Source organism: Polypterus senegalus, chromosome 9, assembly GCF_016835505.1.
Source record: "Polypterus senegalus isolate Bchr_013 chromosome 9, ASM1683550v1, whole genome shotgun sequence".
Classification (NCBI taxonomy): domain Eukaryota; kingdom Metazoa; phylum Chordata; class Cladistia; order Polypteriformes; family Polypteridae; genus Polypterus; species Polypterus senegalus.
In genome coordinates this window covers 122,460,364-122,473,013 of record NC_053162.1, presented here as the reverse complement: position 1 = coordinate 122,473,013, position 12,650 = coordinate 122,460,364, and the positions used below count along the sequence as shown (strand labels likewise).

The 12,650-nt window shown below is 37.3% G+C and overlaps 1 protein-coding gene across 2 annotated transcripts in view; it reads right to left on the bottom strand.

Annotated features, from left to right (window-relative positions):
- Positions 1–8,639, bottom strand: part of iffo1b (intermediate filament family orphan 1b) — a 54,742-nt gene extending 46,103 nt beyond the window's left edge. For both annotated transcript variants that reach the window (XM_039763687.1, XM_039763688.1), the window contains exon 1: positions 7,686–8,639. In XM_039763687.1, coding sequence (XP_039619621.1) covers positions 7,686–8,503 — 818 coding nt within the window. In that variant the 5' untranslated portion in view covers positions 8,504–8,639. The remainder of the gene's footprint in view (positions 1–7,685) is intronic.
- Between the last annotated feature and the right edge of the window lie 4,011 nt (positions 8,640–12,650).

The window sequence follows — 12,650 nt, the reverse complement described above, 5'->3', positions numbered from 1 at the left end:
GCGAAACACGTGTCGCTTACTCTTTGCATTAGGAAGGAAGCTTAATGCTCAGACATGATTTGCAATATGAACACATGCTGGGCACGTGATCAGGTTGTGGTAAACTACCAGAGTTCAGCAAGTGACACAGGATGCAGGATCCAGAAGAGAAGAGGCAGGCTGTAAGAAAACAAAGTTAAATGAATCCTCATCACATCTTTACATCCTAACATGAATACATTGCTTAGACTCAGACTGGAAGCCTTCATTGTGTCTGCTCCAAGGTTATTTTAAATACTTTTTTATTGATTTTACTTCTATGCTATTTTACCTGTCAAGTTGTTCTCTATTTTAGATATTGTTTAGTTTTAAACATTTCTATTTTAGTATTTATTATTGGTGAATTGTTAGGTCAATTAGTTTTTTTTTTATTATTTTGAAAAAAATCACTAGAGTTCAGTTTCCCGTTATATTAAACAAGATTATCGTAATCCCTTTCTCTTTCCCTTTATTTGATCTCCACAAAATTGACTGCCTACAATGATTATACACGTGTTCTTGTTACTGTCTATGTCATATTCTCAAACAGTACTTTCCCATTTATTACCATTTTTTCCTTTGTATCTATGTTTAAAAATATTCTTTCCAAATAGCTGACATTTTTCATTCATTATGCTACAGTTGTGCTTGAAAGTTTGTGAACCCTTTAGAACTTTCTATAGTTCTGCATAAATATGACCTAAAACATCATCAGATTTTCACTCAAGTCCTAAAAGTAGATAAAGAGAAACCAGATAAACAAATGAGACAAAAATATTATACTTGTTCATTTATTTATTCAGGAAAATGATCGGATATTACATATTTGTGAGTGGCAAATGTATGTGAACCTCTAGGATTAGCAGTTAGTTTGAAGGTGAAATTAGAGTCAGATGTTTTCAATCAATGGGATAACAATCAGATGTGAGTGGACACCCTGTGTTAATTAAAGAACAGGGATCTATCAAAGTCTGCTCTTCACAACACGTTTGTGAAAGTGTATCATGGCACGAACAAAGGAGATTTCTAAGGACCTCAGAAAAAGAGTCGTTGATGCTCATCAGGCTGGAAAAGGTTACAAAACCATGTATAAAGAGTTTGGACTCCACCAATCCACAGTCAGACAGATTGTGTACAAATAGAGGAAATTCAAGACCATTGTTACCCTCCCCAGGAGTGGTCGACCAACAAAGATCACTCCAAGAGCAAGGTGTGTAATAGTTGACGAGGTTACAAAGGACCCCAGGGTAACTTCTAAGCAACTGAAGGCCTCTCTCACATTGGCTAATGTTCATGTTCATGAGTCCACCATCAGGAGAACACTGAACAACAATGGTGTGCATGGCAGGGTTGCAAGGAGAAAGCCACTGCTCTCCAAAAAAACATTGCTGCTCGTCTGCAGTTTGCTAAAGATCACGTGGACAAACCAGAAGGCTATTGGAAGAATATTTTGTGGACGGATGAGACCAAAATAGAACTTTTTGGTTTAAATGAACAGCGTTATGTTTGGAGAAAGGAAAACACTGCATTCCAGCATAAGAACCTCATCCCATCTGTGAAACGGGGTGGTAGTATTATGGTTTGGGCCTGTTTTGCTGCATTTGGGCCAAGATGGCTTGCCTTCATTGATGGAACAATGTCAGGACATCTGTCCGTGAACTGAATCTCAAGAGAAGGTGGGTCATGCAGCAAGACAACGACCCTAAGCACACAAGTTGTTCTACCAAAGAATGGTTAAAGAAGAATAAAGTTAATGTTTTGGAATAGCCAAGTCAAAGTCCTGACCTTAATCCAATCGAAATGTTGTGGAAGGACCTGAAGCAAGCAGTTAACGTGAGGAAACCCACCAACATCCCAGAGTTGAAGCTGTTCTGTACGGAAGAATGGGCTAAAATTCCTCCAAGCCAGGAATGATCAAAATTTACCAGAAACGTTTAGTTGCAGTTATTGCTGCAAAGGGGGGGTCACACCAGATACTGAAAGCAAAAGTTCACATACTTTTGTCACTCACAAATATGTAATATTCGATGATTTCCTTAATACATAAATGACCAAGTATAATATTTTTGTCTCATTTGTTTAACTGGTTTCTCTTTATCTACTTTTAGGACTTGAGTGAAAATCTGATGATATTTTAGGTCATATTTATGCAAAAATATAGAAAATTCTAAAGGGTTTACAAACTTTCAAGCACAACTGTACTTCAGCACATTGTGTATAGCCAGTTCCTGTAAAAGAGGAGGCAGTTAACAGTAGACTACCAGCTATTTTTTTTAATTGAAATACAACTTTTTGATTCCATCCATTTTTATTTTATTTCAATTACTTTCAATCACGTGGTTGTGACTTCATTTTCTCTTTTTCAGCTAGCTTTTAATATCATTTTTATTAAATATTTTTTTTTTAGTTATCTTTTTATTAAGGGTAACACTCTTGCTGAGTTTGTCCACATTCCCCCTGTTTAACAATCTATTAATTTTCTGAACACTTGCAGTTCACTATATGTTTACTGGGAACTACTGTCTATCCTGGCTGGATTGTGTGGTCAGGCTGGAAGCCATGCTAGATGGAATGTGGGCTCATCAAACGGCTCTCTTATGTACACATAAATATCACTAGAGATGTCACTCATAAACTCTTTTAAATCCAACCAATACCTTTATTACCAACTGAGGGTCTCCAGTACATGAGTGAATATTTTAATGAGGTCCTGAGAATCAATCTGATTTGATTTCTCACTTTCTCACAAGTCTGGTTATGTGCCAGGAAAACTGATATACTTGATTTACTAGGAAAAGTAAATTCTATAACATGGTTTCCACAGGCAATATATGAGTAGACTTGTTCAGGCAGCACTGTTCTGCTTCTAATGCACAGTCTCAATACTACTGTGTTTGAAACTATTTTTTCCTAAGACAAAACAAGAACAAGAAAAATCTGAGCTTACTCAACCCTACAATTACATATTCAAATATGGTGTGGAAATATGGAATTTGAATAATTTGACAGTGGCTAGAAGTGCAAATAATGAGTTGGCAGCTAGAAAGGTTCAAAATTTTGAAAATACATTTTAATTAAGGCATGTGCAAAGAGGTGTACACAAAGAATGATAATATTAAATGTGAATCCAAGACAGCAGACACTAATCTGTAAGAGGCAAGCATATAGAGAATCGTTTAAATTTGTATTGTTGTCCGCATATTGATTTGGCAAAATTTTACACCAGATGCCCTTCCTGAGACCAACTATGTTATATGGGTTGGAGACGGTGGCACTGACCAGAAAGCAGAAGACAGAGTTGGAGGTAGTAGAGTTAAAGATGGTAAGATTTGTACTGGGTGTGACAAGGATAGATAGGATTAGAAATGAGTACATTAGAGGGTCAGCTCAAGTTGGACAGTTGGGAAACAAAGTCAGAGAGGGGAGAGCAGCTGAAAGAAGACAGAAAATCATTTAGATGCTGTATAGTGTTTGTATCCACGGCACTATATGCAAACACAATTAAAAACATTTCTTAAACTTCAGAAACTGCATGATGCACAATGGAAATTCAATTCTGAATCACCAATTAACTGTAAAGGCAGTAGCTATGTTGGAACCTGTACAGAGAAAAGAGTGCATCACTGGACTAAAAGTCAAGTCTTACTACCGAAAAATCTGAAGTCTTTAATCTGCAGCCCAGAAAACATTTCAGAAATATTATTTAGATATTCAAAATCTCAAAGCATATCCAGTAAATTTCTTCCAGTTAAACAGGAAGGTCCACACACTAAGACCCACGTAGATACTTAGTGGATGTGTATTCAAAATTCATAAAGCATTCATTTATGAATCACATTGAAGGGAAACGAGTTTGAAACAAACTTTACGATTTTGCTGCCAATGCTGGGACATGCTCAAGAGTGACTCAGTGGCCCAATGCATCCATGTTGCACTATAACATTAAAACAATTTAATCACTGCTGTACACGTTCTTACAAATTACTAATAGTGATATGGATGTATGTTTATGTGAAATGATTGATGTTCTTCAAATTAAGCCCATTTGTTGGTACTTAATACAAAGTATTTTAAATATTTGCATTGTTTCAGAATGACTTCCAAAACTAGTACATGTAACATTTCAACAGCTATTTCTTACTCACCCTATTTTATGAACCTGCTAATTTCAAGACAGACTTGGAGGCAATCCTGGCAGCTATGGACACAAAGCAAGACTAATACTGGATTGCATTTTAATTCAATACAAAGCATTCTTACACACAGGGCCAATGCAGAGACTGACAATCAGTGTAAGCTATACATTTCTGAAAAATTCCCATTAATTATATTAGATCTTGGAAGTTCAAAAAATAAGCAGTTAAGTGTTAGCATACATGAAGAATTAGTATTTTATCTAAAATATAGTTCATGTCAAACTGCATGTCATGACCAACAGTAGCAATGCTACACATTATGTATAAAAACCTCCAAGTCTGATGCAAAGCCTGTATGACTATCTCAGAACTATTGTTTAAAGGTATAGTCCACCCAAAACTTACATTTTTATATGTCACTTACCCCAAAGTAGTTTGTAGTGGTAGCGGATAAAAAATTTTAACCTTACGTTTTTGTGGTAAAAGTATATGACAAAGATATGAATTGAACAGTACCCAACAGTGACCAATGCTGGACAACGCAAATCTGATATTAAAAATGTCCATGAAAAAAAAAATTCTGACGTAACTTGTGTTACATAATCCATATGTCCACTATAAATTCATGTTTATAATATGTATTTTGTGCTAAAATATTAATACTTCCTGAAAAATGCAGTGTAAAAGAAAAAAGGAAAGATGCATTCCCATGATTATGTGCTTTTGAATTGAAGACCCACCTCTACCCTCTCTTTCATTGGTCAAGAATCCTGTCTTCTGGTTTACAGGTATAAGGAACAAAAATGCATTGACAGTTTACTCTTCTACCTCAAGAAGTAAATCATTACATTTCCTATGGCTACCCCTAATTAAGGAAGCTTACACTAATTCAGACTGTTAAATATTAACAATGAAACACTAATTGCAACTCAGTTACTCAAGTCAACCAATTTTCCTCCAGTTTTTAAACAAAGAGTTCGGTATTTTTTTATTCTATTTGGCATGACACAGTAGACAGTACCTCTCAGCTTCAGAAATTAGGTCTCTGTAGGGTCACCGTCGATAAAAGCCCAGTATGACTAAGTGTGAAATGCTTTCTGTTGGACTGATGTCCTGTCCATTCTAATATTACTGAGATGAGATTCACATCCCTATGGCTAACTAATGGGTTAAGGGAGATCAAAATGGATGGATGAATAGTAAACCACAATATCAAACAAACATATTATTATGGAACTACACAAACAAAAATAAAAACAATTCTGGTCTAAACACAAATTGAACATATCTGATATAAATTGAGTACAACGTATCACTTAGTTTGGCAAGAGTAGAAATATGACAAGGGACAGCTCAGGGAGGGCAGCACAGTGGCGCAGTGGTGGCGCTGCTGCCTCACAGTAAGGAGACCTGGGTTTGCTTCCCAGGTCCTCCCTGCGTGGAGTTTGTATGTCCTCCCCGTGTCTGCGTAGGTTTCCTCCGAGTGCTCCAGTTTCCTCCCACAGTCCAAAGACATGCAAGTTAGGTGCATTGTCCCTAGTGTGTGCTTGGTGTGTGTGTGTGCCCTGCGGTGGGCTGGCGCCCTGCCCAAGGTTTGTTCCTGCCTTGCACCCTGTGTTGGTTAGGATTGGCTCTGGCAGACCCCTGTGACCCTGTATTAGGATATAGCGGGTTGGACAATGACTGACTGACAGCTCAGGGATTTGACAGAATTCAAAATGTGAAATCAAAATCTTAAGAGCACCATGCTTTACTCTGCTGCTGGCTTTTTACAAGATGCCCACTATCAACAGAAGCATAAGGATGAAGCTACACAGTAATAGCTGAAGAGCAGACCTGACCAGACAAATGTTTAAATTGAGTTGATGTACAAAGCTAGTAGTACAATTGCTCTGCAAGACACAGTTCTAACTAATGCCAAAGGCACCTTCACAAAATTCCAAGCTCAAAAGACTTCAATGAAAAGAATTTTTTTTTTCTTCAATTTTTGGCAGACATCTTTTTAACCTTTAAAAAATGTTCTGATTAATTGGTTACTGACTAAACCATTAAGTAAATGTGAATATTGAATAAGTCAAGGTTTGGAATACTTACCTGTCAATACACTGTACAATATATTTACTTTCCAAGTACCTGTTTAACAATGGACTACTACACTACTGAACACCTTAAGTTATGAAAGGAGTAATTTGACGCACTTAGGTCTCGCTGCTTCTCTACATAAACAGTTACACGCTAAGCTCTTGAAGTTTATTTGGCAGTAGTTAACATAGTCAAGTAGATAGTAAGTAATATAGTATGTACATACGTTGTAATTATAAATGAAAACTAATTTTTAATCATATTATGGCTTCTACTGTAATTTCCAAAAAGTTTAAAAATTGTGCCAGGGAGATTTTGCCTTACTAAATATAAGTTAAATATGATAGACAGTATTAATGATAGAGTAAACCCACTTCCACCAATTTAAAGGATACAAAATGCTGTATGGCACTTAAACTCAAACTGTGTGCAAATACATTTTACTAAAATATTTTAACATTTAAAGATATTAATTGACTAGTACAGCAATTTGCTTCACCTTAATACTTGTTTTTAATAAACAATTGGCCCTTAAACCTGAGAATGGTGGAGCACCATCAATTTTACTCTGTAAATAGAAAGGCTACAGCTATTCATACAAACTTTATATAGATTTCATTATACAAGGTTATTTCATCCATCAGCTTCTTAAAACATATTTTTTTTCACTAGATTGTTTCTAGGGATTATTCTGAAAATAGAGCAATAATAATAATAATAAACATTTAAGCTCAAATACACCTTTGCATCAAAGAGAAAACTGAATCAGTTTAAGCTGTAATTGAATGTATAAAATATTGGTTATTTGTACTTAAACTGCAGGAGTGTTGCTTGAACACTTAACTTAGGCAGCAGTGTTACCAAGAATAACATATGAAGGTTATTGCCACTATTAGGTTTGGTTAAGTGCACTCTGTAATGCTATTGGTAACATAAATTAAAGAAATACATACATTCAAATACATATAAAAGGTGGGCATGTGTTTTGTGCCTGTAACCATTACCCAATGCATGCATTAAAAATTCATGTAGTTAAATACAAAATTGGATTAAAGGCTTCAAGATGATTACAAATGGACAAGTTATCTGACCCATGAGAAGATGCTGCCAATAATTTTCTGACAGTATATTGATTGGGATTTTTTGAAAGAGGATATAAAAATTAAAAAAATTTAACCCTATGGATATATGGCTGGGGTGTTTCCAATTTGCCAACATTCTCTCGCAGACTAAATATATGCCTCAGAATTATACAGACCTGTAACTTGTATGTTAGAGAGATTGATCAGTTTCATGTCCACAGTGACTATCTGGCCCTTTCAGTTCTGCTGACAAATACCCGGGAAGACTGTACTTAATGATATTTCTAATGGTTCTCACTAAATGGGACTTGTTAAGATTAATGAGGAAAAATAGTAGCGGGAGGGGTAAAAGAATGAAGGAGCCCACCTTCGTTTGTATTCGTCCCGCTCTCTTTTCACTTTGGCCAGCACATTGTACAGGGCCCGGATCTCCGGTGTGATGGTGTCAATCTGTACTCCGACGCCGTCCGGATGGACCCACGATACACCCGGTCCAGTCACCCGAGTCTCTAAGCCAGTGCCCAGTTTACGAGTGTGGTTAAAAGACCAGATCGTCCCGGGTAGGAAGCGAGTATTGTCGACAGTGGCTGTGCCGGCGCTGCTGGTGTTACTGGCATTGGCATGGTTGTGGGTAGGCTCCAGGGTCAGAATTGACGTCAGCGTCGGGGTGAAGGCACTGGGGCCGCTGCGGTAAGCCGGGCCAGGCCCGACGTTGCAAGGCACTGATCGCATTGAAATGGGCCCAACGAAGCCCGTCTGAACGCCCTGATCCTTGGTAGGTGGTTTTGCCAACTGTACGTCCCCGTTTTCCTGCAGAGCCTGCTGCAGCTGCTTTTCCAAAATTTTGTTGCGGCGTTCCAGTTCGTGCACTTTTGCCAGGAAGCAGCGGAACCGCAAATTAAGGGTCTTCAGGACGCTAATGTTGGACCCTAAGTCATTACGCAGAGCCATGGCAGGGGGAAACGGCGCGTTGTTGATGTTGTTAGCGTTAATCGTATGCTGTAAAGAGGACAAATCTACTCCCGGGAAGAAGTCTTGATCCGCCAGCAACCCCTCTCCGGTGGTAGCAGCAGCTGTCGTGGCGTCTGCAATCTGACTCTGCAGCTCTTGATGCAGTAAAAAGACGTTGGAACCCAGCAGTGGGTTCATTTTCGTCTGAAAAGGGCTGTGCGCCGACGTTGGCATTAAAAAAAAAATGATAGTGTAATGCTAGCGGCCGCCCCGGGGCTGAGCCAAGTAACGCAGCCTTGTGTCCTGGAATGCGGGGCTCGGCTTTTCTCTGAGCCGCTTCGCTGTTGCCTTTCTCGTGCTCGCGTCTTCCTTCTTTTGCCTTCCTGCAGAACTGGACTCGCGCTGACGTCATAAGAGGATGGCCAAGCACCTCAGCAGCCTGACAAAAGGAGGAGGAGAGAAGAGAAAGATAACGGTGCACACAGACTCACCGAGAATAGCGGCGCAACAAAGTAGGTGGAGGTCCTTTAGTATTTCTTCCCGAACACAATTACACAGGTCTACAAAATTAAACTTGTAAAAAGCTGTTTAATTGTGAATTGTTGTTTTTAGTCGCATTCATGGAGACAACAAAAAATTGGAAGAATATTTTAATCGCATTAGATTTAAGTACAAAATTGAAAAAAAAATAAAAAAAAAACAAACTGTAGCTTTTATCTAGTAGGATATTCTTTCTGAACCCAGTGCAAATTATTGACTGTGCTGTTCCACTGACAGAGAAATAAAATGAGAATTTTGTATTCCCTGACTACTGACCTAGTAAGATACACACAAATTTCAGGTTCCCACATTTGCACCAACAGTGCTCAATGTAATTAATTTTCTCAAGTAGATTTACAAAGTTATTGTAGGTTTCTTTTGAATACACATAATGAATAACAGGTATTGATGAGAATTTATTATCACTATGAAGAAATACTCCTTTAAGGCTCCTTTTAGATCAGTTTCCATTCTGCTGCATTGTAATCTCTGCCAAGTTTTTGCACTAGGTCACTTATGTCAGTGCAGTAGAGTTGGGATCCATCTTTCTTGAAATATGATACAAACTCTTCTTCACTATTTCAGTACCAAGAGAAAGTTGTGTCTGGATGTAAAACGTTTTTATTTTTTAACCAAGACTCTTAAGAGCTTGTCTTTGGGAAGGCCTAGATCTCTTACTACATTATTAAGTTCATCATAAGTGAATGGCTGTGGCTTATTGCTTGAACATGTAAGAGCAAATTCTTAATCCTCTTCTGAAGTATTCTATCCCTCCAAACGATTTTCTACACAATCAAGACTGTCAGTTGGAGTAGAGGTTGGTAAATCAGGGCCATGCGGTACAGGTCTAATTGCTGATGGAAGATTAGGATAAACAATTCCTTTCTGATTCTTTTAGTGATATCCTTGAATTTTGCAGGGACAGACCTTACAACAGCGACTTACAACAGCGACTGTAATTGTTGCGTTCCTTCCATATCATTGGAATACCAAAAGCAAACACATTTCTTTATCTTTTGTCGATTGCCTCAGTTCCTTAGCACAAATAGAGCAGATACTGTGAAGAGTTCACTGTTTGGTCAACTGATTATTCTGGTCATAAAATTTAATTCCAAAGTAAGGGTAATAAGTTGGGGTTTTTTTCCCACAAATTTGTTATTTTCTGTGTGTTTACTATAAACTTTCCACAAACACAACAAGACACATCAGGATTGTTCACACAGCCTCTAGAGGGTATAATATGAATTAACATTACAACTAAATCATTAACATGTGCACTGATCACCTGACTGAGTAACACTGAGGTATGTTTGCTCCACTTCAATGAAGTGTGCCAATGGTGTTGGGAAGGACAGGGCTAGGCATGCTGCTACCTGCTGCTAGGATTCACCACCATGTTCAATTCTAGCTATATTTGGACATTAACAGTAAATTAAATAACTGTTTTGATTGAAACATAAATTTAAATTTTAGAAAATATTAAATTCAAACAAATCATAATTAAAGTAAAATATTAATATCTAATTAAGTACAGTGTGAAAACAACAAAAAATGATCATTTACATTTAGAAAATTTGTTTTGTGAAAAGAAATTTATGTGATGGAGAAAAATGTTTTTCATTTTTTAATTATATACAAAAGTATATAAAAATCACATGAACTCATCAAAACAATTTTTTCAATGTATACCTGTGTCATTTATGTATGCTGCCTTATTTGCACATCTAAAATTAAATGCAATCCACCACATTGAAATATTATACATATCCACATGGTGCATTTAATCTTGGCACAGTTCTATCATATACAAAATTAAAAACATATCAACCAAATGATCAATTGCTTTAGTAGGTTTTGAGTTCACACTTGTAATGTGTCACCTTTCCACTTTGTTCTGTTCAGAGGTGTAAAATATCAGAGTGCAACTTCTTGGTTACTTTACTTTAGTGCATTTTTTCTGCTATTTCTACTTTACTTGAGTACATTTCATTTAGGGCTGCTTTTCTTGTAGCCCACTATACTTTTGGGTCAAATAGCACTCTTTTTACTTTGTTTTCTAGCAAGTCCTTTGTTAGTCATTACGTAGACCAAACTATTATAATTTCATAAAAGAGACTGATAAGATGTGTTGTCAACTTTGGTTATGCTTCAGCATTGAAAGACACAACCAACAGAATACGGTGTTATCATCCAAAAATAAAATTGTGCCTTCAACAGCTCATTTGGTTGGTTGTTCCAATGTTTCCTGCTCACTATTAAGACACAGAAACTGCTATTTTCAAATGTGTACAATGCTAAGATGATTTATATATAACAAAGTGTCTTCTTTGCCTGCCACCTTATAAAGAAATCACTTTCAAATTTAAAGAAGCATGTTGAGGTAAGCATTTTTTCGTCTTTTTAAGGTTTCTTATATGAAGCCCCTGAAGTTCCAAAAAGCAGTGTCTTTTTAATCTTGTGCAAACAAGATTTTTATGTGCACAACTAATACCTTGAAACCACAAGTTATATATTGTCTGAATAATATCCGTATGTTGTACAGGTAGATTTCTTTCACTGGAAAGCTAGAGTGAGCTAGGTCATAAAAGTCACTGGTTAACTGAAGAGGAGAAACTTTGGGTTCAATCAAGATCTCATGGTATGCAAGGGATGAAGGAAATGACTGAAGGGCTAAACAAAGACACCAAAGTCTTTCTGTCACTTGTTACTTGAGTGCTAAACAAAGGGATGCCAGCTTTCCTTCAAGCAGAGATGATTACTTTTGTTGCTACCTTATGAAATCTGAAATCAGAGAAACATAATGGAACACTACTTTGTCAGCCAGAATCTACAATGAATGTACTGGTGACTTATTAAGTGAATATTCTAGTTTTGTATTTAATGGTGAATTTTGAGCTGTGATATATTTTCTTTTCATAAATTATTATTGAGGTGCTGCACATCTGTTATTATATCTTCCACTGAACTAAAAAGTGTGTGACATATTTTCTCTGAGCTCTTCTTATTATTAATCCTTTACGCAATTTAGGACAGAGCATTCACATTTAACAAAATACATACATGTTCAGAACGTTCTTCAGTAGAACATTCTGAGAGACTCTCAGATTTGTAATTGCCATTTTATTGTGTTGTTTTGAAGTTTAATTATTATAGTGTAATATTAATGCTAGTTGGTTTAATGCTTATATGTGTGGGGAAATGTTAATGAAACAAGGGGGGCATGGTGGCGCAGTGGTAGCACTGCTGCCTCGCAGTTAGGAGACCAGGGTTCGCTTCCCGGGTCCTACCTGCGTGGAGTTTGCATGTTCTCCCTGTGTCTGCGTGGGTTTCCTCCGGGCACTCCGGTTTCCTCCCACAATCCAAAGACATGCAGGTTAGGTGGATTGGCGATTCTAAATTGACCGCTTGGTGTGTGTGTTTTGTGTGTGTCCTGCGGTGGGTTGGCCCCCTGCCCGGCATTGGTTCCTGCCTTGTGCCCTGTGTTGGCTGGGATTGGCTCCAGCAGACCCCCGTGACCCTGTGTTTGGATGCAGCGGGTTGGAAAATGGATGGATGGATGGATTATGAGACAAATGGTATACATCTAGTTATGCTAGATAGTTAGTAAAATTGCATGAGTTAAAATGTGGTTAATGCCATACTTTACACAAGTGCTTGAGTGAGTAATTTAAAGATAAAAGTGGGTACAAATTGAGCAAAGGAAACCACAGCTTTCTTAAGATAATTCTTGTTGAAGGTAAATCACAATTATGAAATTGGTACATTACTATTTAATGTAATAATTGCTCTTCTAAAATCAGTCTTCACCTCAGTAAAGTACTTGTATGAAAAACCCAAACTG